At 43.3% G+C, this 23,026-nt stretch overlaps 2 protein-coding genes across 9 annotated transcripts in view; one reads left to right on the top strand and one right to left on the bottom strand.

The window, feature by feature from the left end:
* Window positions 1-6,731, top strand: part of fosb (FosB proto-oncogene, AP-1 transcription factor subunit) — a 16,348-nt gene extending 9,617 nt beyond the window's left edge. The window contains exons 2-5 of one of the 2 annotated variants that reach the window (XM_062962564.1): window positions 1,279-1,560; window positions 2,784-2,891; window positions 5,425-5,727; window positions 5,828-6,731. In XM_062962564.1, the coding sequence (XP_062818634.1) occupies window positions 1,279-1,560; window positions 2,784-2,891; window positions 5,425-5,727; window positions 5,828-5,893 (759 nt within the window). In that variant the 3' untranslated portion in view covers window positions 5,894-6,731. Of the gene's footprint in view, window positions 1-1,278; window positions 1,561-2,783; window positions 2,892-5,424 lie in introns of both variants that reach the window. The other variant, XM_062962563.1, reaches the window with a different exon arrangement.
* Window positions 6,732-19,254: 12,523 nt separating this feature from the next.
* rtn2 (reticulon 2) overlaps window positions 19,255-23,026 on the bottom strand; it is a 35,754-nt gene continuing 31,982 nt past the window's right edge. For all 7 annotated transcript variants that reach the window (XM_062962569.1, XM_062962568.1, XM_062962566.1 and 4 more), the window contains one exon: window positions 19,255-21,145. In XM_062962569.1, coding sequence (XP_062818639.1) covers window positions 21,103-21,145 — 43 coding nt within the window. In that variant the 3' untranslated portion in view covers window positions 19,255-21,102. The remainder of the gene's footprint in view (window positions 21,146-23,026) is intronic.

The raw sequence follows: 23,026 nt of genomic DNA on the forward strand, positions 1-23,026 counted from the left end.
ATATGTTGGATAATAAGTAGGGATTGAGGAAAAGCCTATTAAACATCAAATTAGGTTATGATTTTACAAATTAAGCACCAAAACATCATGTTATACAACAAATTTGACAGAAAAAGTAGTTCAATACACAGTAATGCTACATAGTAATTACTGTATTTACGAATTTAGCACCAAAATATCATGATGTATTGAAAACATTGACTACAAAAATGCATTGGATAATCCAGAACGTTGGATAAGCGAGTGTTGGATAAGTGAGACTCTACTGTATATAAATCCCACTTTCCTAGTTTCACTTCACTTCACTTTATTTCTTAATTGGTCGCTCTCCACCAGAGTGCTCCGAGCGACTTACAATTTAAAATATCATTCCACAATATAAAAACATTCAACATAAAAACATTCAACATAAAAACAGTTCAACCTAAAAAGCATGCAACAGTGACTATTTGGCAAATGAGATCTGATTTACATAAATGCACAACCAAACAGCCAAGTTTTGAGCGCTTTTACAAAAGGTCGCAACTCCGACATTGCTCTATGGAGGCAATGAGTTCCACAGAATTGGAGCATAGGTCGAAAATAATAATAATAATAATAATAATAATAATAATAATAATAATAATAATAATGTAATGATAACGTTGTGTTCAAGTTTGGTCTTGAACCCCCAGAAGCCTCAGCTTCCATGGTCAGGAATTCTGGGAGATGAAGTCCAAAACATCTGGAAGAGCAAAGTTTTGAGATTGCGATAAAGTGGGTTGCTATGACAAAAAAAGAAAGTGTGTCCATGTTTTCGTCTTCTGCAAAATGGTCCTTGGGAGCTAGCTCATTGTTGGGCAGGGAATGATGTGGTCAGTTGTCAATGTGTCCGGTCCTCCCAGATGTTTTTGTCCTGCAGAGCATTCGGTTGGCTCTAAGGTTGAACAGCAGTGGGACTACTGCCTGGTGTGAAGCCTTCTCCAAGATTATGTTGAAGGAATAACATTCTGCTAGCAATCATAGGACAATGGGTGTTGTAGTCTTGAAGGAAGTCAACTTGGGAAAGGTTATGGACCAGGTCTGGGCAAACCGGTCCTCCAGATGTTTTGGTAGGCTGTTATGAATTGTTATGAACACCTGGAGGGCCAAAGTTTGCCCAGGTCTGCTATGGACAACTCTAAGAAAAGAAGTCAACCATGTTGATCCCATGTTCAAGACAATGGCCATGAATGGCGATGGGTCTTCTCAACCGGCCAACGTTCTGAGGTGGGTGTCCTTGTTGTGTCCCCTCCGCAGGAGTGCAGTGGCCTTGGGGAAATGCCTGGATCCTTTGTGCCGACAGTGACTGCCATCTCGACTAGCCAAGACCTCCAGTGGCTGGTGCAGCCCACCCTGATCTCCTCCATGGCTCAGTCCCAGCAGCCACAGCAGCCCCAGCCCACGGTGGACCCCTACGACCTGCCCGGGACCAGCTACGCCACCCCGGGGATGAGCGGCTACGTCTCCGGCCCCTCCGTGGCCCCTGCGCCCCCGCCACGCTCCGCCCGGGCCCGCCCACGAAGGCCACGCGAGGAAACGGTGAGCGGGGAGGAATGTAGGGCCTTGCTCCTCCTGTGGAATTTCCTCTGGGGAATCGGCGACGAGGTTACTAACTCAAACCTTTCTTGTCCTGTCTGTTCGACCGTGGCCACTTCACCTTTGCCACCCAGCCACTTCACCTTTCCCCACCTGGCCACTTCACCCTTTCCTTTGTGACACTTCATCTTTCCCCACCTGGCCACTTCACCCTTTCCTTTGTGACACTTCACCTTTTCCCATCTGGTCACTTCACCCTCTCCACTGGGCCCCTTTATCTTTCACGCCTGGCCAATTCACATTTCTCCACCAGGTCATTTCACCTTTCCCCACCTGGCCACTTCACCCTTTCTTTTGTGACACTTCACCTTTCCCCACCTGGCAACTTCACTCTCTCCTGTGACACTTCAACTTTTCCCATCTGGTCACTTCACCCTCTCCACTGGGCCCCTTTATCTTTCACGCCTGGCCAATTCACATTTCTCCACCAGGTCACTTCACCTTTCCCTACCTGGCCACTTTACCCTCTCCTCTGTGACACCACCTTTTCCCATCTGGTCACTTCACCCTCTCCACTGGGCCCCCTTTATCTTTCACACCTGGCCAATTCACATTTCTCCACCAGGTCACCTCACCTTTCCTTACCTGGCCACTTCACCCTCTCCTCTGTGACACTTCACCTTTTTCCCACCAGGTCACTTCACCCTCTCCACTGGGCCACTTTATCTTTCCTGCCTGGCTAATTAACATTTCTCCACCAGGTCACTTCACCTTTCCGTACCTGGCCACTTCACCCTCTCGTCTGTGACACTTCATGTTTTATTTCAGTTTTTTCCACTTGCTCACTTTGCCTTTTCCCATCTGACCACTTGTCTTCTTTCCCACCGGGCCACTTCACCCTTCCCCTTCCGGCATGTTGGGAGGGGAAGGGTGAATGCACCTTCTAAGAATTCTGACAAACCCTGTGACCCATTGCAAGTTCAATGATTGAGGACATTTTGTTGTTCTACTTTACGGGCTCCTACTACGATACTTTACTCTCCTGGCTTCACGCCACTTAGGGTCTCCATCCTTCCTGGCCCTGTTTTAAGGCTCAAAAACGTATATTATCTACATAGTGTCCAGCCAACAGCAAAGGTCCTGGGGTTGGTTCCATGTCTAGAAGGGGAACTGTTTTCTTGACCTCATCCGTGGCCTAACCAGGCTCTTCTGTCTCGTTCTTGCAGCTGACTCCCGAAGAAGAAGAAAAACGCCGTGTCCGTCGAGAGAGAAACAAGTTGGCTGCCGCCAAATGCCGGAATCGGCGCCGAGAGCTGACGGACCGCCTTCAAGCGGTGAGTAGTTGCTTGAGAGAAGCGTTGCTCATTAGGAGAAGAAGGCGCAAAAACACGTGCAGTGTCTTAACACAAACCTGCAACAAACTTGTGTGTTCAGTTGGATTGAACTTGGGTACCATCCAATATGAAATTGTGTAGCTTGTTTTATGCAATTACACAGATCTGTTAGTAACCAACTACAGGCAGCAAATGGTCACCTGGGCTTGCCTTGAGTTTAGGAAGATCTGTCTATTATTATTATTATTATTATTATTATTATTATTGACACAACGATGTTGTATGACACAGCAAACAAGATAGACATGCTGGATTTTGTTTCACAAAACCACAAGTCGAACACTTCCCAAGTGTCTATTATTATTATTATTATTATTATTATTATTATTATTATTATTAAACGACTAAGACTCTCTATGGGCTTTGGGGGATGTCCTAGAGGACAAAGCTTCATACCTAGTTTGGGTTCCCTGGGCTTGCCACCTAGTGGCTGTTGTATGCAATTACATGGATCTGTTAGCAACCACGAACAGCAAATGCTTCAGCTGTGCTTGTAGTGGGTTTAAGAAGCCCTGACTTAGAAGACAAAGCCCATGTAAGGTGTTTGTCAACAACCTTTTCATGGCCAGTCATGACAGTTATGGGCTCTCATTTAGAGATTTGGGGGATGTCCTAGAGGACAAAGCTTGCCACCTAGTGGTGGCTTTATGTAGTTATATGAATCTGCTAGCAACAAGCAGGGACTTTATGGGGTGTCCTACAGCAAAGTGACCCTGTTAGGGTTCCCCAAACTGAATGTGTGGGTCATGAAAAAAAACTCTGTAGCTTGCCACCTAGTGGTTGTTTTATGCAATTACACAGAGCTATTAGCAACCACAAGCAGCAAATGCTTCAGCTATGCTTGTTGTAAGTGTAAGATGCCTGTTTCTAGAAGGCGATACCCCTGTAAGGTGTTTATCAAGGACAGAGTTAACTAAACTGTGATAGTTCTGGGCTCTCATTTAGGAACTAGAGGACAAAACTTGCCACCTAGTGGTTGTTTTATGCAATTACATGGCTGTTACCAACCACAAGCAGCAAATGCTGCAGCTATGCTTTCTGTGAGTTTAAGAAGCCCTGTCCTAGACGATTAACTCCATAAATAATAATAATAATAATAATAATAATAATAATAATAATAATAATAATAGTGTTTGTCAATGGCCTCCTTATGGTCGGTCAGCGTGAGATGGAATCAGCCGGGCTGCGATAGTTATAGACTCTAATTTAGGAACTTTTGGGGATGTCCTTGTCACTTAGGGCTCCCCTAACTGAATGTGGGGCTCACAGAAAAAACTATTGTGAAGCGTGCCATCTAGTGGTTGTATTATGTAATTGTATGGAGCCGTTAGCAACTGTGAGCAGCAAATGCTTCAGCTGTGCTTGCCTTGAGTTTAAGAAGTTATGTCCTAGAAAACTTTATCTCATAAGGTGTTTGCCAACGTCCTTCTCATGGTCGGTCAGTGCAAGATGGACTCAGCCAGGCTGTGACAGTTAAGGGCTCTCAAAGCATGCCACCGAGTGGCATGGATCTGTTAGCAACTGTGAGCAGCAAATGCTTCAGCTGTGCTTGCCTTGAGTTTCAGAAGCCCTGTCCTAGAAGTCCATACCCCATAAGGTGTTTGTAAGGGATCTTCTCATGGTCGGTCAGTGCAAGATGAACTCAGCCAGGCTGTGATAGTTGAGGGCTCTCAAAGCTCTCAAAAGTAGTTGCTTTATGCAATTATTTGCATGTGCTAGCAACCACAAGCAGGGCCTTTTTGGGATGTCCTAGAGCTAAGTGACCCCATTTGGATTCCCTAAACTGAATGTGGGGCTCACATGAAAAAATCATGTAGTCTGCCACTTAGTGGCTGTCTTATGCAATTACATGGATCTGTTAGCAACTGTGAGCAGCAAATGCTTCAGCTGTGCTTGCCTTCAGTTTTAAGAAGCCCTCTCGTAGAAGTCCATACCCCAAAAGGTGTTTGCCAACATCCTTCTCATGGTTGGTCAGTGCAAGATGGACTCAGCCAGGCTGTGATAGTTAAGGGCTGTCAAACCATACCACCGAGTGGCATGGATCTGTTAGCAACTATGAGCAGCAAATGCTCAGCTGTGCTTGCCTTGAGTTTAAGAAGCCCTGTCCTAGAAGTCCATAGCCCAAAAGGTGTTTGTAAGAGATCTTCTCACGGTCGGTCAGTGTGAGACGGGGTCAGCTGTGCTATGATAGTTAAGGGCTGTCAGCATGCCACCTAGTGGCTGTCCTATGCAATTACATGGATCTGTTAGCAACTGTGAGCAGCAAATGCTTCAGCTGTGCTTGCCTTCAGTTTTAAGAAGCTCTGTCCTAGAAGTCCCCAAAAGGTGTTTGTAAGTGATCTTTTTATGGTCAGTCAGTGTGAGACGGGGGTCAGCCGTGCTGTGATAGCTTGTTATGGATTTCCTTCCGCCGACGCTCCTTGGCGTCTCCCCGGCTTCTCCTGCTGCCCTGACTCCGGTGCTTCCTCCTTAGGAGACGGACCAACTGGAGGAAGAGAAAGCGGAGCTGGAGTCGGAGATCGCCGAGTTACAGAAGGAGCGGGAGCGCTTGGAGTTTGTCCTGGTGGCTCACAAGCCCAGCTGCAAGATCCCTTACGAGGAGCTGGGCCCCGACTTGGGGGGCTCTTCTTCCGCCAGCGAGGTGGGCGCCCTGGGCCTGCCGGTCAAAGAGGACCCCTTTGCGCCCACGGCCTATGCCCCGCTGCCCGTCCATTACCAGCAGCACCAGCAGCAGCAGCAGAGCCTTGGCGGACTCCCGGCCGTGGCCCCGGCGGAGGTAGCGTTTTCTAGTTCTTACTTTACACATGGTGAAGCGCTGACCGACCCGTACCCCGTTAACCCTTCCTATACGTCTTCGTTTGTGTTCACCTACCCAGAGGGAGCCAGCTGCGGAGCAAGCCACCAGCGGAACAGCAGCAGCGACCACTCCTCCGATTCCCTGAACTCTCCCTCGCTCCTTGCTTTGTGAAAACTCAGAACAAACAAAAGGCCCAAACTCAAACAAACAAACAAACCCAACCCCATTAAAAACCACATGCGCCATTCTTCAATGAGTCAAAGGCGGGCCAAGAGACGGGGGGAAAGGCGCATGCGACTGCCGTCTTAGCCGAACCGGGAGCATCCAATGTACAAAACATCCCGCCTGGGCATTCGTTTGCATTTGGGAAAAATACAAAACTGCCCAGCCTGCGAAACCGCCATCATTTCAGCCACGCGGCCGTGCTGTTGTTGTTGTCGCTCTTCTACTCTTGCTGTCGTGAAACTTTGCTTGCAACGGACAATGCAAATGCACAAAACGCACGGACGGAGAACCTTTTGCCAAGGGAGATACGCTCTGTGTTCGGTATTTTCACGTGACGCTTCGATCGAGGAGATTTTCAACCTGCGAGATGGATCCTGCCAATCGGAGGAGTTCCTAGCCCGGCTTTTGCTTGGGAAACAGTCGGGCCTTCGCCTTCTGTATCTCTCCAATGAGCTGGACTATGACGTCTCTTATTTCCTTGCTGTTTGTACGAAGCCGAGCAAAAGTCTTTCCCTGATCCATTGGGAAAACAATGGGGGTCCCCCATTTGTGTCCGGCACCTTTTTGCTGCAAAAGCTGTGTTCTCGCTAACTGTATTGGCTGCTAATTGTGAATATTTGTGCCCGTTGCATGCTTCGAAAACGGCCACCTCGATGCTTTTTCTCCTGTTCTCGGTCAGCCAGTTTGAGCATAAACCCCACTTAGTGTGTCTCCTTGAGCCAAGCTGGGTTTTTCCCCCAGAAATCTGTGCCATAGTCAAGGAGAAACGAGGCGTAGTGTGTTGTCGAAGGCTTTCATGGCCGGAATCACAGCATTGTTGTGTGTTTTCCGGACTGTATGGTGATGTTCCAGAAGTATTATCTTCTGGCGTTTTGCCCACATCTATGGCAGGCATCCTCAGAGGTTGTGAGGTATGATTGTGAGAATGCCTATCATAGATGTGGGTGAAATGTCAGGAGAGAATGCTTCTGGAACATGGCCATACAGCCCAGAAAACACACAACAATCCAACGAGGAGTAGTGATAAGAGAATGGGACTCAGGGACTCAAGTTCGAATCCCCATTCAGCCATGGAAACCCCTTAAGGGAGTCACACTCTCGGCCTCTTCTGTACAAATGGTGCCAAGAAAACCCCTCGCCATAGATTACCATAGATTGGGAGCACAACAGCGAAGTTGAAACAGAGTGGTCCGGTGCATCACAATGAATGATTTGAGTTACCACAAGTCAACAATAATGACACTGGGTGTTCCTTTACTGCCCTTTGTCCACTTGCCCAAGACAAAAAAAATAATCAGTGATTCCCAAAGTGGGCGTTACTGCCCCCTGGTGGGCGCTGCAGCGATCCAGGGGGGCGGTGATGGCACCTATTAGGAGATGGGGGCGGGACCAGAGGAGGGGCGGGGCTTCTTCCTAAGTGCCAGAGACAGGGCTGACTACCTAAGGACACACAGGGGGTGGAGCTAGAGGAGTGGGCATGGCTTCTTCCCAAGAGCCTGAGACAGGGCTGAGCATCTATACCTCTCCTGAGGCGCTTGTTGAGACATAGAGGGCGGAGCTAGGGAAGGGGGCAGGGCCTCCTTCCAAGAGCCTGAAATAGGGCTGAGCCTCTACATTTCTCCTGAGAGGCCTTTTAGGACTAAAGGGCGGGGCTAGGGGTGGGGGCGGGGTCTCTTCCTAAGAGCACAAGACAGGGCTGAGCCTCTATACCTCCCCTGAGGCGCTTGTTAGAACACGGGGGCGGGGTATAGAGGTTCAGCCCCGTCAGACACTTGGGAAGAGGCCCCGCCCCCTCCTCTAGCCCCGCCCCCTGTGTCCAGGACAAGGATAGAAGCTCAGCCCTGCCTCAGAGCTCGTAACTCCGCCCATCCCAGTCCTGGCCGCCCATTTGTGGCCCCGCCCACCTCCCCTCGCAGCCCTGCATCTTGGACTTGGGGAGAGGCTCAGCTCCGCCCTCTTGAGCAGGAGCCACGCCCACCCCTCTAAGCCACACCCCCTTTTCTTCTGGAAAGGGGGTGGCAGGGCAAATAAGTTAGGGAACCACTGCCCCAAATGCCCAAAGTATATATATTTTATATATATTTTATATATTTTAATATATATCCCTTATAGCTCATTAGAGCCTGACTTTGTGCTACCCTTGCTCTCAAGTAGGTAAATACTGCAGATGTCAATGGCACTTCTTGGATCTTATTGTTGTTGTTATTTACCCGATTGGTAAAACAATTCCAAAATTTGCACATGTTTTCACTTTAAGGGTTTTAGGGATCTCTCTGAGCAGCCAGTGCGCCATGATGGAATTAGGGTTCGATTGGATCTACATTGCCAAATGATGCAGTTTGAACTGCATTATATGGTCAGTATAAAATGCGATAATTGATTGCGGGTTTGATTAGAGATGGATCTACACTGCCACATGACCCAGTTTGAACTGCGTTAAATGCTCAGTATGTTATAGACCCATATAATACAATCCAAGCTACAAATATACGCAGCTGCACTTGACCATATAATGCAGTTCATGTTGTGTTATTTGGCAATGTAGATCCAGCCATTTATCCTGCTGGGTGACCACACTCTCTCAGCCTCAGAGGAAGGCCACGAATGGGTCTAGTCTAGGAAAAAAAAACTACGAAAAGGCCTGCCTTCAATTGGAAATGACTCGGAGGCATTTAAATAAAGTATTATTATTTACTCCGTTTTTTTAAACTCTACTATTTGTCAACTTCGATCCAGACTCACGTTTAGCCTGCTGGGTGACCTTAATGCAAGTCACACTCTCTCAGCCTCAAAGGAAAGCCGTGGCAAACTCATTCTGAATAAGTCTAGCCTGGGAGAAAAAAAACCCATGAAAGGGTTGCCATCAGTTGGAAATGACATTTGAATAAAGTATTACAGTAGAGTCTCACTTATCCAACATTAACGGGCCATAATAAGGAGAGATTAAGGAAAAGCCTATTAAGCATCAAATTATGTTATGATTTAACAAATTAAGCACCAAAACATCATGGATAGAAAAAGCAGTTCAGTACACGATAACGTTATGTAATAATTACTGTATTTATGAATTTAGCACCAAAATTTGCAATTTATTGAAAAATTGACTACAAAAACATTGACTACTAAAAGGCAAACCGTGTTGGATAATACAGAACCTTGGATAAGCGGAACTTGGATAAGCGAGACTCTACTGTATTATTATTATTATTATTATTATTATTATTATTATTATTATTATTATTATATAATAATAATAATAATATTTTTAGATTTTATATTATTATAAAATCTAAAAAAATCTAAAATTATTATTATTATTAATTTACTATCCCAGTGGCTGAAAACCCATCTTTTCAGTCTCTTTTCACAACTCTTAACACTTTGATCTCTTTAGGAAACTCTGGGAATTATAGTCTGGCAAGCACACTGAGACTCTATTGTATTAATATTATTATTATTATTATTATTATTAATAATAATAATAATAATATTTACTATCCCAGCAGCTGAAAACTCGTCTTTTCAGTCTTTTTTCAGTCTCGCGTAACACTTTGATCTCTTTATGAAACTCTGGGATTTATAGTCTGGCAAGCGCGCTGGGACTCTACTTTATTATTATTATTATTATTATTAATAATAATAATAATATTTACTATCCCAGTGGCTGGAAACTCGTCTTTTCAGTCTCTTTTCACAACTCTTAACACTTTGATCTCTTTATGAAACTCTGGGAATTATAGTCTGGCAAGCGCGTTGAGACTACTGTATTATTATTATTATTATTATTATTATTATTATTATTATTATTAATAATAATAATAATAATAATAATAATAATAATAATAATATTTACTATCCCAGTGGCTAAGAAACCGTCTTTTCAGTCTCTTTTCACAACTCTTAACACTTTGTTCTCTTTATGAAACTCTGGGATTTATAGTCTGGCAAGCGCGTTGAGACTACTGTATTATTATTATTATTATTATTAATAATAATAATAATAATAATAATAATAATAATAATAATATTTACTATCCCAGTGGCTAAGAAACCGTCTTTTCAGTCTCTTTTCACAACTCTTAACACTTTGATCTCTTTATGAAACTCTGGGATTTATAGTCTGGCAAACTCTCTAGCAGTAAACTTTCACAAAACTACAAATTCCAGGGATTTGTAGGACACATAATAAAAAAGCAACCATTGTGCAGCGAGAGGAAGCTCAGAAATGAATCAAACCCTGTGGTTTTATGCTGACAACCTGGTCCCCATGAATGCTGTGTTTTTGGGGTTTCCCCCCCTTTTCGAATGGCCTTTCCGAACCATTCTGGCACTTTCCCCGAAATGAGTCCTCTGCCCGGTCGGCTTGCCTTTGCTCGGTTTCGGGGTTGATGGTTTGGGACTTCTTGGGTTGACCGGAAACGATATACTGTGAATGGACTTTCTTCTTCTTCTTCTTCTGTATAGCGGCTTCTCTTGATATTGTGAGGCGTTCCTTCCTTAGATGGGACTGTCCCTGCTTTCTCTCTCTTTTATTTCCCCTTCCAGCTCTTTCAGTGGTGATTTCAACCCTATATTCTGTCTCGCTTCTCCTTCCTTTATGGCCTTTCTTGTGAACGGTCTACTTGAGGAGTTGGTCAAACCTCCACCAGACAGAGAATGAGTCCATCCTTGTGGATTTTCCCCTTGGGATTTTCCCCTAGGGTCATTTTAGGGTTGCAATATGTTAAAAATGACTTGAAGGCTTGCAGAAACAGAGACTGGATGGCCATCTGTCGGGAGGGCTTGGATTGTGTCTCCCTGCATGATAGACATGGGATTGGACTAGATGACCTTTGGGGTTCCCTTCCAATGAAAGATGCACTAGGGATCACTTTTGCTGCCCACTTTCCCCATTCTGAGATGCACACTTGCAGAAATAGAGACTAGATGGCCATCTGTCAGGAGGGCTTGGATTGTGTCTCCCTGCACAGTAGACTTGGGATTGGACTAGATGACCCTTGGGGTTCCCTTCTAACTCTATGAACAATGAAAGATGTGTTAGGGTTTCCATAGGGTTGCCACAAGTCAGACATGATTTCTGCTTCTCTGGAGGTCTTTAGGCAGAGGTTATCTGACCATCTGTCAAGAGAACTTTAATGGTGTCTTTCTCTATGACAGAGTTGGATTAGGTGGTCTTTTCCAATTATAGGATCCTATATAAAGAACAAATGCCATTCTAGGTATCCCTCTATCCACTTGCCTAGGGAAGCAAGAGGCTGCCTGGCCATCTGTCGGGAGTGCTTTAATGGTGCCTTTTATTCCTCCATGGTGGAAATGGGGTTGGACTAGATGGCCTTTGGGTTCCCCTCCATCTCTAGTATTTTATGAACATTGAATGCCACAATAGGTATCCCTTTGGTGCCCTCCGTCCATTTGCCCAAGGAAGCAAGAGGCTGTCTGGCCATCTGTCGAGAGTGCTTTGATGGTGCCATTCTCCTTCCAAGGCGGAAATGGGGTTTTCCTCCTCCTAAGTCTCAGCTGCTGGCTCCTCTATTAGCTTCCAACCGCTGCTTGCCGTGCTCCGAGTGCGAATCCTTGTCCCCTTTGCCTTGCTTTCGACACCACTCTGCCTCTTCTATCATCCCAGTCTGACCAGTGAGCTTTCCAAACTGGGAGCCAATTGCCGCCTCGCTTTGCTTCGGACCTCTCTATGCCGCTTAACCGAATGTCTACAGACTTTTTTTTTCTTTTTCTCGTGACCAAGCTTTGGATGTTGTTTTCTTCCCCTGCTCCAAAAGACAATATTATGATGATGATTATTATTTTCAGTTCGATGGACTTTTATTTTAACCTGCTTCTAATATTGTTTATGATAATACACCTGCTAAGGGAACGGGGGAATATTTTTTTATTATTATTATCGTTATTGTTATTTACCTACCCCATTGTGCTGTATTATTATTATTATTAATATTATTATTATTACATATTTTTTATTTTTTTGGTGATGTGTTTTATTAAGGAAGGAGAAAGCCAGCCACAGGGTCGACTGCCTTCCTTGCACTTAGCGATATAGCAAATAAAGTCAGCTTTGAAACAACAAGGAATTTTTTTATGATGGATATAAGATTTATTTTTTCTAACTCATGTAAAAACCAAAAAAAAAAAAGAGCACCGTCAAGGTGAAAAATAAAAGGATCTCGAGTCCTAGAGCTGCCTCGATTTCTCCACGTCAAACAAACCCGGGTTGCGCCTTTTTGCCTTAATGTTGGGAAATTCGAAATGGTTTGTGTAATGGAAGGAGTACCGTATATACTCGAGTATAAGCCGACCCTAATATAAGCCGAAGCACCTAATTTTACCACAAAAAAAACTGGGAAAACATTGACTCCAGTATAAGCCGAGGGTGGTAAATTTCAGAAATAAAAATAGAAACCAATAAAATTACATTACCATATATACTCGAGTATAAGCCGACCCGAATATAAGCCGAGGCATCTAATTTTGCCACAAAAAAAACTGGGAAAACATTGACTCCAGTATAAGCCGAGGGTGGTAAATTTCAGAAATAAAAATAGAAACCAATAAAATTACATTACCATATATACTCGAGTATAAGCCGACCTGAATATAAGCCGAGGCATCTAATTTTGCCACAAAAAAACTGGGAAAACATTGACTCCAGTATAAGCCGAGGGTGGTAAATTTCAGAAATAAAAATAGAAACCAATAAAATTACATTGCCATATATACTCGAGTATAAGCCGACCCGAATATAAGCCGAGGCACCTAATTTTATCACAAAAAACCTGGGGAAACTTATTGACTCGAGTATAAGCAGAGGGTGGGAAATGCAGCAGCTACTGGTAAATTTCAAAATAAAAATAGATCCCAATGAAATTATTTTCCAGCAACAGTAGGTTAAAGGTTTATGAATATTTACCATATTTCAAAGAAAAACAGTAAATTAGTTCTGTAAGTGGAAAAGTAGAGTCAACAAAAACAATATGGTATTAATAACATAATAATAATAATAATAATAATAATAATAATAATAATAATAATAATAATAACTTCATTTGTATCCCACCCTATCTCCCCATGGGGACTCAGGCCGGCTTCCAACATAGTAAAAGGCAAACATTCAATGCTTATATAAACAATGCAGAACTAGATATAGATCTATAATTATATATACTAATTTCACATATGCATTTCCCCTGAAACGTCTGCAAATCCTCTCTCTATATATGTGCATTTCCCTCCTGCAATATTTGCAAGCCCTATATATTTATGTTTATACCTATCTAGAAATCTCTCTATGTGTGTGTGTGCGTTTCCCCTGCAATATTTACAAGCCCTATATATTTATATTTACAGTAGACTCTCACTTATCTTATGACAGGTATGGCCCAGGTGTTTATGGCCTTGATGGTGTTGCCTCCATTGAGCTTGCTTTTGAGAATTTTTCTGACCCTTTGTGTGTATTATTTGCTGACCACAGTCTTCACATGTTCATGCTTGATGTTGTCCAGCTGTAATATGCCCAGATATTTATAGGCCTCTGGCTGGTGACACTTTATTGTTTGGCCATTAGGCATATTTATGCCATCATTTTCAATGATTTTTCCCTTCTTCAATGCCACTGTCAAACATTTGTCCAAACCAAACTCCATGCTGATATCAGTGCTAAAAATTCGGATAGTGTTGGTCAGAGACTGGATTTCAGTTTCCGTTTTCCCATACAGCTTCAGGTCATCCATGTACATCAGATGTGAAATTTTGTGAGATGTTTGGTAGGGTTATTATTATTATTATTATTATTATTATTATTATTATCATCATCATCATCTTTGTGCAATGCACTTGGAAAACTTCTGAAGTGTGGCAAAAGGAGAGAATCCATGTTTCGAAGGATGTCAATTGATAATCTGTGTTCATAAGAGCAGCAGCATCCTGAGTGCGAATGGCACACTCGTTCCGGAACCTACGTCAAATGATGCTATTATTATAAAACAAATATGCACATCAATGTTAATATTTGAACAGAAGTTCCCCAGTTCTCGCTTTGTTCTAAAGAAGCGAACCACACCTGGGCAAATAATACCCCTCCCTGCCATTCTATAGTCGGGATTTTCGCAGGTGTTCGCTGATCCTTCAAAAGCGTCCCTATTTGGATTCAAGAGATCCAGACACCGCCTGCCCCCTGCTGGCAGTTTACGGCCTCAAACATCATTGTATTTGGAGAACCTGAGAATCATAGATCTTCTATCTATATCAGGGGTCCCCAAACTAAGGCCCGGGGGCCGGATGCGGCCCTCCGAGGTCATTGACCTGGCCCCCGCCCTCAGTTTTATAATATAATATATTGTATATACATATAATATTGATAATAATATTATAATGTAATACAATATAACACTAATAATAATACCACATAATAATATTAATTATATATTCTATATTACATATAATATTACTCATAATATTGCAGTATAGTGGTATAGTTCAATAAAGTAATATATAATGCTAATATTGTGCTATGCTAATAAATTATATATTGTATGTACATATAATTTGTAAGCCACTCTGAGTCCCCTTTGGGGTGAGAAGGGTGTGATACAAATGTAGTAAATAAATGCAGTAAATAAATAAATAATAAATAAATAAATTTTAGACTTAGGCTCACCCAAAGTCTGAAATGACTTGAAGGCACACAACAACAACAACAACAACAACAACAACAACAACAATCCTAATTAACTTGACTATCTCATTGGCCAGAAGCAGGGCCACACTTCCCATTGAAATCCTGATAAATGTATGTTTGTTAAAATTGTTTTTATTTTTAAATATTGTATTGTTCTTTCATTGTTCTTGTTATAGTTGTTGTTTTTGCACTACAAATACATGTGCAGTGTGCATCGGAATTTGTTTGTATTTTTTTTTCAAATGATAATCCGGCCCCTCAACAGTCTGAAGGATTGTGGACTGGCCCTCGGTTTAAAAAGTTTGAGGACCCCTGATCTATATATATAAAAAGGTAAATTTATTTGTGCCGTGACTATAACCAGAGCCGGCCCTAGGTATTTTTCAAGTGTAAGCGAACAGAATTTTGGCACACACACCCCAAACCAATCACTGAAAAATAAAAGTGTTGGATAAGCGAAAATGTTGGATAATAAGGAAGGATTAAGGAAAAACCTATTAAACATCCAATTACATTATGATTTTACAAATTAAGCACCAAAACATCATGTTTTACAACAAATCAATAGAAAAAGCAGTTCAATACATGGTAATGTTACCCTGTTTTCCCTAAAATAAGACATCCCCAGAAAATAAGACCTAGTAAAGGTTTTGCTGGATTGCTAAATATAAGGCCTCCCCTGAAAGTAAGACCTAGCAAAGTTTTTGTTTGGAAGCATGCCCACCAAACAAAACACCGGAGCATGCAGGACCGATAAATGTATGTACCATAGAGTGGTGTACTGGGAAATAATGGTAGTAACAAGACATTCTTGATAGGATTCACAGTTTGTCTGGTTATGCTGGTTTGTGATGACAACTACTGTACAGTATATAATAAATGTTCATTTTTTTTTTGTTCAACAATAAATGTGAATTCTTCTTCATGGAAAAATAAGACATCCCCTGAAAATAAGACCTAGAGCATCTTTGGGAGCAAAAAATAATATAAGACACTGTCTTATTTTCGGGGAAACACGGTATGTAGGAATTACTATATTTGTGAATTTAGCACTAAACATTGAACAGGGATATAGGGTAGTGTGGACTTAGATAATCCAGATAGCCCTCAGTATTAAAAAAAAACCCTCTAAAATCAGGACAATAAATAAAGAACAACACTCTGAAAACAGAAGAAATCCAGACAGTAAACAATCAGGGACAGCTAGCACCTCCCAAAAAAAGATTCTCCCAGGCAAGAAGAATCATAGAATCATAGAATCATAGAATAGTAGAGTTGGAAGAGACCTCATGGGCCATCCAGTCCAACCCCCTGCTAAGAAGCAGGAAATCGCATTCAAAGCACCCCCGACAGATGGCCATCCAGCCTCTGCTTAAAAGCCTCCAAGGAAGGAGCCTCCACCACGGCCCCGGGGAGAGAGTTCCACTGTCGAACAGCCCTTCTCACTGTGAGGAAGTTCTTCCTGAGGTCCAGACGGAATCTCCTTTCCTGTAGTTTGAAGCCCTTGTTCCCTTGCGTCCTAGTCTGCAGGGCAGCAGAAAACAAGCTCCCTCCCTCCTCCCTAGGACTTCCCTTCACGTATTTGTCCATGGCTCTCATGTCTCCTCTCAGCCTTCTCTTCTGCAGGCTAAACATGCCCAGTTCTTTAAGCCTCTCCTCATAGGGTTTGTTCTCCAGACCCTTCATCATTTTAGTCGCCCTCCTCTGGACGCTTTCCAGCTTGTCAACATCTCCCTTCAACTGTGGTGCCCAAAATTGGACACAGTATTCCAGGTGTGGTCTGACCAAGGCAGAATAGAAAGAGGGGGAGCATAACTTCCCTGGATCTAGACGCTATTCCCCTATTGATGCAGGACAGAATCCCATTGGCTTTTTTTGCCGCCGCATCACATTCCTGGCTCATGTTCCCCTTCCTCCCCACGAGGACTCCAAGGTCTTTTTCTCAGGTACTGCTGTCAAGCCAGGCATCGTCCCCCATTCTGTCTCTTTGATTTCCATTTTTTCTGCCGAAGTGAAGTCTCTTGCATTTGTCCCTCTTGAACTTCATTTTGTTAGTTTTGGCCCATCTCTCTAGTCTGGCCCATCTCTCTAGAAGCCAGGCCTTGAAGCCACAGGGCCATTAAATGCTAATCAAGGTGATTAATTACAACATTCACACCTGCTTCAAAGAAGAGTTCTTTCTCCCACCCTGGACCTTCTACAGATATATAAACCCCACATACCTAGCTTCCAAGTTCCCACAGACCTCACAATCTCTGAAGGCCCCAAAGGTGGGCTCCCGTGGTGCGAAGGTGGGTCTGCGCTGGCCGGAAGGCCCGAAGGAGAAGGAGGCGGAGAGTGGTGTCCTCCTCCCAGGACGATGGCGCCCCCGAGACGATGGCGCCACAGGCGAGTGCCTAGTTCGCCTTATGGTTGGACCGCCTCTGACTATAACAACACAACTAAACGCTCCAGAAATACTAAACTTGGAAATACAACGCAAAACCCATGCCTCACGGTTCTTACAACAGAACCACACCACAAAAACACAATCCGCAGCCACAAAACCGAAAAAAACGGCAAAGTTCCACTTGGCCACCTTGATTGCCATTGAATGCCCTTGCACCTTCAAGGCCTGCCTACTTCCTGCTTCGTAGGGGGAATTCTTTGTTGGGAGATGTTAGCTGGCCCTCAGTACATCATGTCTGGAATTCCCTGATTGCTCAGTACTGTTCTTTTAACAGATTTCACAGATTTTTTAAATACCGAGAGCCACATTTTCTTCATTCTGGGCAGGCAGGAACCATCCAGGCTTTGAAGCTACAAGGCTATTCAGTGCCAATTCCAACATTCACACTTGCCTAAACCAGAGAACAGTTCTTTCTTCCACCCTAGTCATTACACAGATATATGCCCCCCACTTACTTTCGTTACAACATATTTCACAACCTCTGAGGATGCCTGCCATACATGCAGGTGAAACATCAGGAGAGAATACATTTGGAACATGACCAGGCAGACCACAGAACTCAGAGCAATCCAATACAAAGGGAAACAAAAATAATAAAATAAATACAAAAAATACATAAAAATAAAATACATAAAAATATAATACCATTTAAAAAACATAAATAAAAATAATATAATCAAATAATAAAATATAATACATACAAATAATAAAATAAAATAATAAAAACAAATAATAAAAATAAAATACATACAAATAATACAATATTTTATTGCTGTGTCATAAAATAATAATAATAATAATAATAATAATAATAATAATAATAATAATAATAATAATAACAACAACAACAATAACTATTATTACTATTCATCCATAAGATCGGCAGCATTTGGGGAAATGAGACCAAGGTCAGAACACATGGGGGGATTCTGGGAGTGGCAGTCCAAAAAATCCCTTTTCCAAATGCTCTGGAAGTCCTAAGGAGATGCAGGCAATATTATTATTATTTTATTATGTCACAGCAAACAAGATAGACATGCTGGATTTCGTATCACAAAATCACAAGTCGAACACTTCCCAAGTGTCTAGGACTCTGTGATGTATTTTTGGATGATGTGTGCAGATCCCAGCAGGGTGGCCTTTTGCAGTTGGCAGATTGTAATTTGTCAATGCCTATTGTTTCCAAATGCCGGCTGAGATCTTTTGGCACGGCACCCAGTGTGCCCATCACCACCGGGACCACCTGCACTGGTTTCTGCCAGAGTCTTTGAAGTTCAATCTTGAGGTCCTGAGAGCAGCTGAGTTTTTCCTGTTGTTTTTCGTCAATGCGACTGTCACCTGGGATGGCGACATCAATGACCCAAACCTTTTTCTTCTCCACAACTGTGAGGTCTGGTGTGTTGTGTTCCAGAACTTTGTCAGTCTGGATTCGGAAGTCCCACAGTATCTTTGCGTGCTCATTTTCCAATACTTTTGCAGTTTTGTGATCCCACCAGTTCTTTGCTGCTGGGAGGTGGTACTTGAGGCATAAGTTCCAATGAATCATTTGGTCCACATAGTTGTGCCTCTGTTTGTAGTCTGTCTGTGCGATTTTCTTACAGCAGCTGAGGAGATGATCCATGGTTTCGTCAGTTTCCTTGCACAATCTGCATTTTGGGTCATCAGCTGATTTTTCGATCTTGGCCTTAATTGCATTCTTTCTGATGGCTTATTATTATTATTATTATTATTATTATTATTATTATTATTAGCCATAAGATCTGCATTATTTGGGGAGGAGGCCAAGGTCAGAATACATGGAGAATTCTGGGAATAGCAATCCAAAAAGGACCCTTTTGCCATGCTTTGGGAGTTCTAGCATTAAGGGAAAAGAGACCAAAGTCAGATCTTATGGTCGACTTAAAGAGTGATCTCATCCATTTCGTATTGTTTCTTTAGGCCAGAGGTGTTTTCTACACTTTCTTCCTCCAAAACGGAGCCTATGGTGCCTGCTGTTTGTTGGCGGTCTCCCGCCCAAATGTCAACCAGGGCCGGCCCTGCTTAGCACGCAAGCTTTTCTGGTCATTTCCTTACATTTAGGCCCATGACTTCAGACTAGGCATTGGATCCCCTATGCAAGGAAGAAACACACTTCTCACGCTCGTTCTTTTGGGTTATTTTTTTCCACAACTGTTTTTATTAAAGTGTAAATCCAGGCAAAATCAAAGAACCGGGTGCCCCGTTTGGGGATCATCTGAGTGGCGTCCGGGGGGCAAGAGGAGCCCCAAAGTCCCAAGAGGAGGTTGTGAGGGGTGGGATTGGAGGGGGGTGATGGGGTGTCCACCTCAAAGCCAATGAAGGTATAGATTCGGTTGAAGATATGGAAAAGGGCACCGAAGGATGAAATGCGCAATGTGAAAGAAATTGGATTGGGAAAGTCCTTGGATCTGGACTAGAATCATGGGATCTTAGAGTTGGAAGGAAAACACCATTCGATCCCTCCCAACAGATGGCTATCCAACTTTTGCTTTAAAGACTTCCATAGAATCCTAGAGTTGGAAGGGGCACCCAAAGGCCATCCAGCCCAACCCCAATCTGCCATAAAGGCACAATTTGATCCTTCCCAGCAGATGGCCAATCAGCCTTTATTTAGAGACTTCCATTAAATCCTAGAGTTGGAACCTCCTCCTGCCAGGTAGGAAGGCACCATTTGATCCCCCTGACAGATGGCCATCCAGCTTCTGCTTAAAGACTTCCATAGAATCCTAGAGTTGGAAGAGACCCCGAAGGCCATCCAGTCCAACCCGAGTCTGCAAGATAGGAAGGGACAATCCGATCCCTCCTGACAGATGGCCACCCAGCTTCTGCTTAGAGACTTCCATACAATCCTAGAGTTGGAAGAGACCCCAAAGGCCATCCAGTCCAACCCGAGTCTGCAAGATAGGAAGGGACAATCCAATCCCTCCTGACAGATGGCCATCCAGCCTCTGCTTAGAGACTTCCATACAATCCTAGAGTTGGAAGGGGTACCCAAAGGCCATCGAGTCCAACCACAATCTGCCAGAAAGGCACCATTCGATCCCTCCCGACAGATGGCCATCCTGTTTCTGCTTAACAACTTCCATAGAATTCTAGAGTTGGGACCCCAAAGGCCATCCAGTCCAACCCCTTTCTGCCAGGCAGGAAGACACAATCTGATCTCTCCCAACAGATGGCCATCCAGCATTTATTTAGAGACATCCATAGAATCCTACGGTTATAACAGGGACCTAAAGGCCATCCAGTCCAACTCTAATCCACCATAAAGGCACAATCCGATCCCTCCTGACAGATGGCCATCCAGCCCCTACTTAAAAACATCCAGAATAGAATCATAGTTCTTTGGACTAGATACTGAAGCGGCATCATGTGCAACTCCTTCCTTCCTTGGCACCATATTTGTGATGCCAAGGGCATCTCAAATGGGGCATCAAATCACCAGAGTGACAGCTAGAGTGGCCTTTTGTCCCTTTCATTGGGCATCTACACTGCCGGATTGATGCAGTTCAATACCACTTTGACCGCCCTGATGCATTGCTATGGAAACCAAAGGAATTGTGGGTTTGGCATCAATCAAAATGACATGCCCCAAGGCAATGGAGTCATGAGAATTATAGTTTCACAAGTCCAATGCCAAAGAGTGCAAACCATGTCTCCCAGAACCACGTTGCATGGTGCCATAGTGCTGAAAGTGGCACCAAACCGCATCAATGCCGCAGTCTAGACCCAAGTGTGCCCAGGCCTGAGCTAAAGTGAGGCCAAACTGCATTCATCCCACAGCATTGCTTTCTCCGTCTCCTTTTCTCCAGCTTCGAGGTGGACATCACGCAAAGGGAGGGGAAATGGGAGATCTAGTTTCTTTGGGCCCTGTTTCTGAATGAAAGAATGAATGGTTGAGACAGTGTGGAAGGAGGGAAGGATGGAAGGAGGGGCAGAAATGGGTGTGTCGGTCCAGGACGGAGAAGGGCGCCGCTCATTCGGCTTTCGCTTTGGCTGTTGGCAGCTTAGCCAGCATCCTATGGAAAGAAAGAAAGAAAGAAAGAAAACAATGAGAGGAAAAATGTATTTAATTATGTAAACAGAATATGGCCCATAGCTTGGAAAAATGAACACACCATGCAAGATGGGAGAAATTGAAGAGATTTAGGGGTGCATCTAGAGACGATCTCATAAGACCATTGGAAAGCAAAGAGACCTCCAAAGACCACCTAGACGGTCTCATCATACCTTAGGTAAGGAAAGGGACCTTCAAAGGCCATCTAGATGAGCTCATAAGGCCATCAGAAGACCATAGATAAGGAAAGGGACCCTCAAAGACCATCTAGATGGTTCCATAAGACCATAAGACCAAAGTGACCTCCAAAGGCCATCTAGACGGTCTCATAGGACCATAGGTACGGAAAGGGACCTCCAAAAGCCATCGAGATGGTCTCATAAGGCCATAGCTAAGCAAAGCAACCTTCAAAGACCATCTAGATGATCTCATAAGACCATCGGTAAGGAAAGGAACCCTCAAAGGCCATCTAGACGGTCTCATCATACCTTAGGTAAGGAAAGGGACCCTCAGAGGCCATCTTGATGGTCTCATAAGACCATAGGTACGGAAAGTGACTTCCAAAAGCCATCTAGATGGTCACATAAGGCCATAGCTAAGCAAAGAGACCTTCAAAGACCATCTAGATGATCTCATAAGACCATCGGTAAGGAAAGGAACCCTCAAAGGCCATCTAGACGGTCTCATCATACCTTAGGTAAGGAAAGGGACCCTCAGAGGCCATCTTGATGGTCTCATAAGACCATAGGTACGGAAAGTGACTTCCAAAAGCCATCTAGATGGTCACATAAGGCCGTAGCTAAGCAAAGATACCTTCAAAGACCATCTAGATGATCTCATAAGACCATCGGTAAGGAAAGGGACCTTCAGAGGCCATCTAGACAGTCTCATAATACCATAGGTAAGGAAAGGGACCCTCAGAGGCCATCTAGATGGTCTCATAAGACCATAGATACGGAAAGTGACCTCCAAAAGCCATCTAGATGGTCACATAAGGCCGTAGCTAAGCAAAGATACCTTCAAAGACCATCTAGTCCAGGGGTCCTCAAACTTTTTAAGCAGAGGGCCGGTCCACAATCCTTCAGACTGTTGAGGGGCCGGATTATCATTTGAAAAAAAAAATACAAACAAATTCCGATGCACACTGCACATGGCTTATTTGTAGTGCAAAAACAACAACAAGAACAATGAAAGAACAATACAATATTTAAAAATAAAAACAATTTTAACCAACATACATTTATCAGGTTTTCAATGGGAAATGTGGTCCTGCTTCTGGCCAATGAGATAGTCAAGTTAATTAGGGTTGTGGTTGTTGTTGTTGTTGTTGTTGTTGTGTGCCTTCAAGTCATTTCAGATTTGGGCGAGCCTAAGTCTAAAATGTATTTATTTATTATTTATTTATTTACTACATTTGTATCACACCCTTCTCACCCCAAAGGGGACTCAGAGTGGCTTACAAATTATATGTACATACAATATATTATATTATTAGTATAGCACAATATTAGCATTATATATTACTATATTGAACTATACTGTAATATTATTAGTAATATTATATGTAATATAGAATATATAATTAATACTATTATATGGTATTATTATTAGTGTTATATTGTATTACATTATAATATTATTATCAATATTATATGTATATACAATATATTATATTATAAAACTGAGGGCGGGGGGCAGGTAAATGACCTCGGAGGGCCGCATCCGGCCCCCGGGCCTTAGTTTGGGGACCCCTGATCTAGACGATCTCATAAGACCATAGGTAAGCAAAGAGACCTCCAAAGACCATCTAGACAGTCTCATAGGACCATAGCTATAGAAAGTG

This window comes from Anolis carolinensis, unplaced genomic scaffold, assembly GCF_035594765.1.
Source record: "Anolis carolinensis isolate JA03-04 unplaced genomic scaffold, rAnoCar3.1.pri scaffold_10, whole genome shotgun sequence".
Lineage (NCBI taxonomy): Eukaryota > Metazoa > Chordata > Lepidosauria > Squamata > Dactyloidae > Anolis > Anolis carolinensis.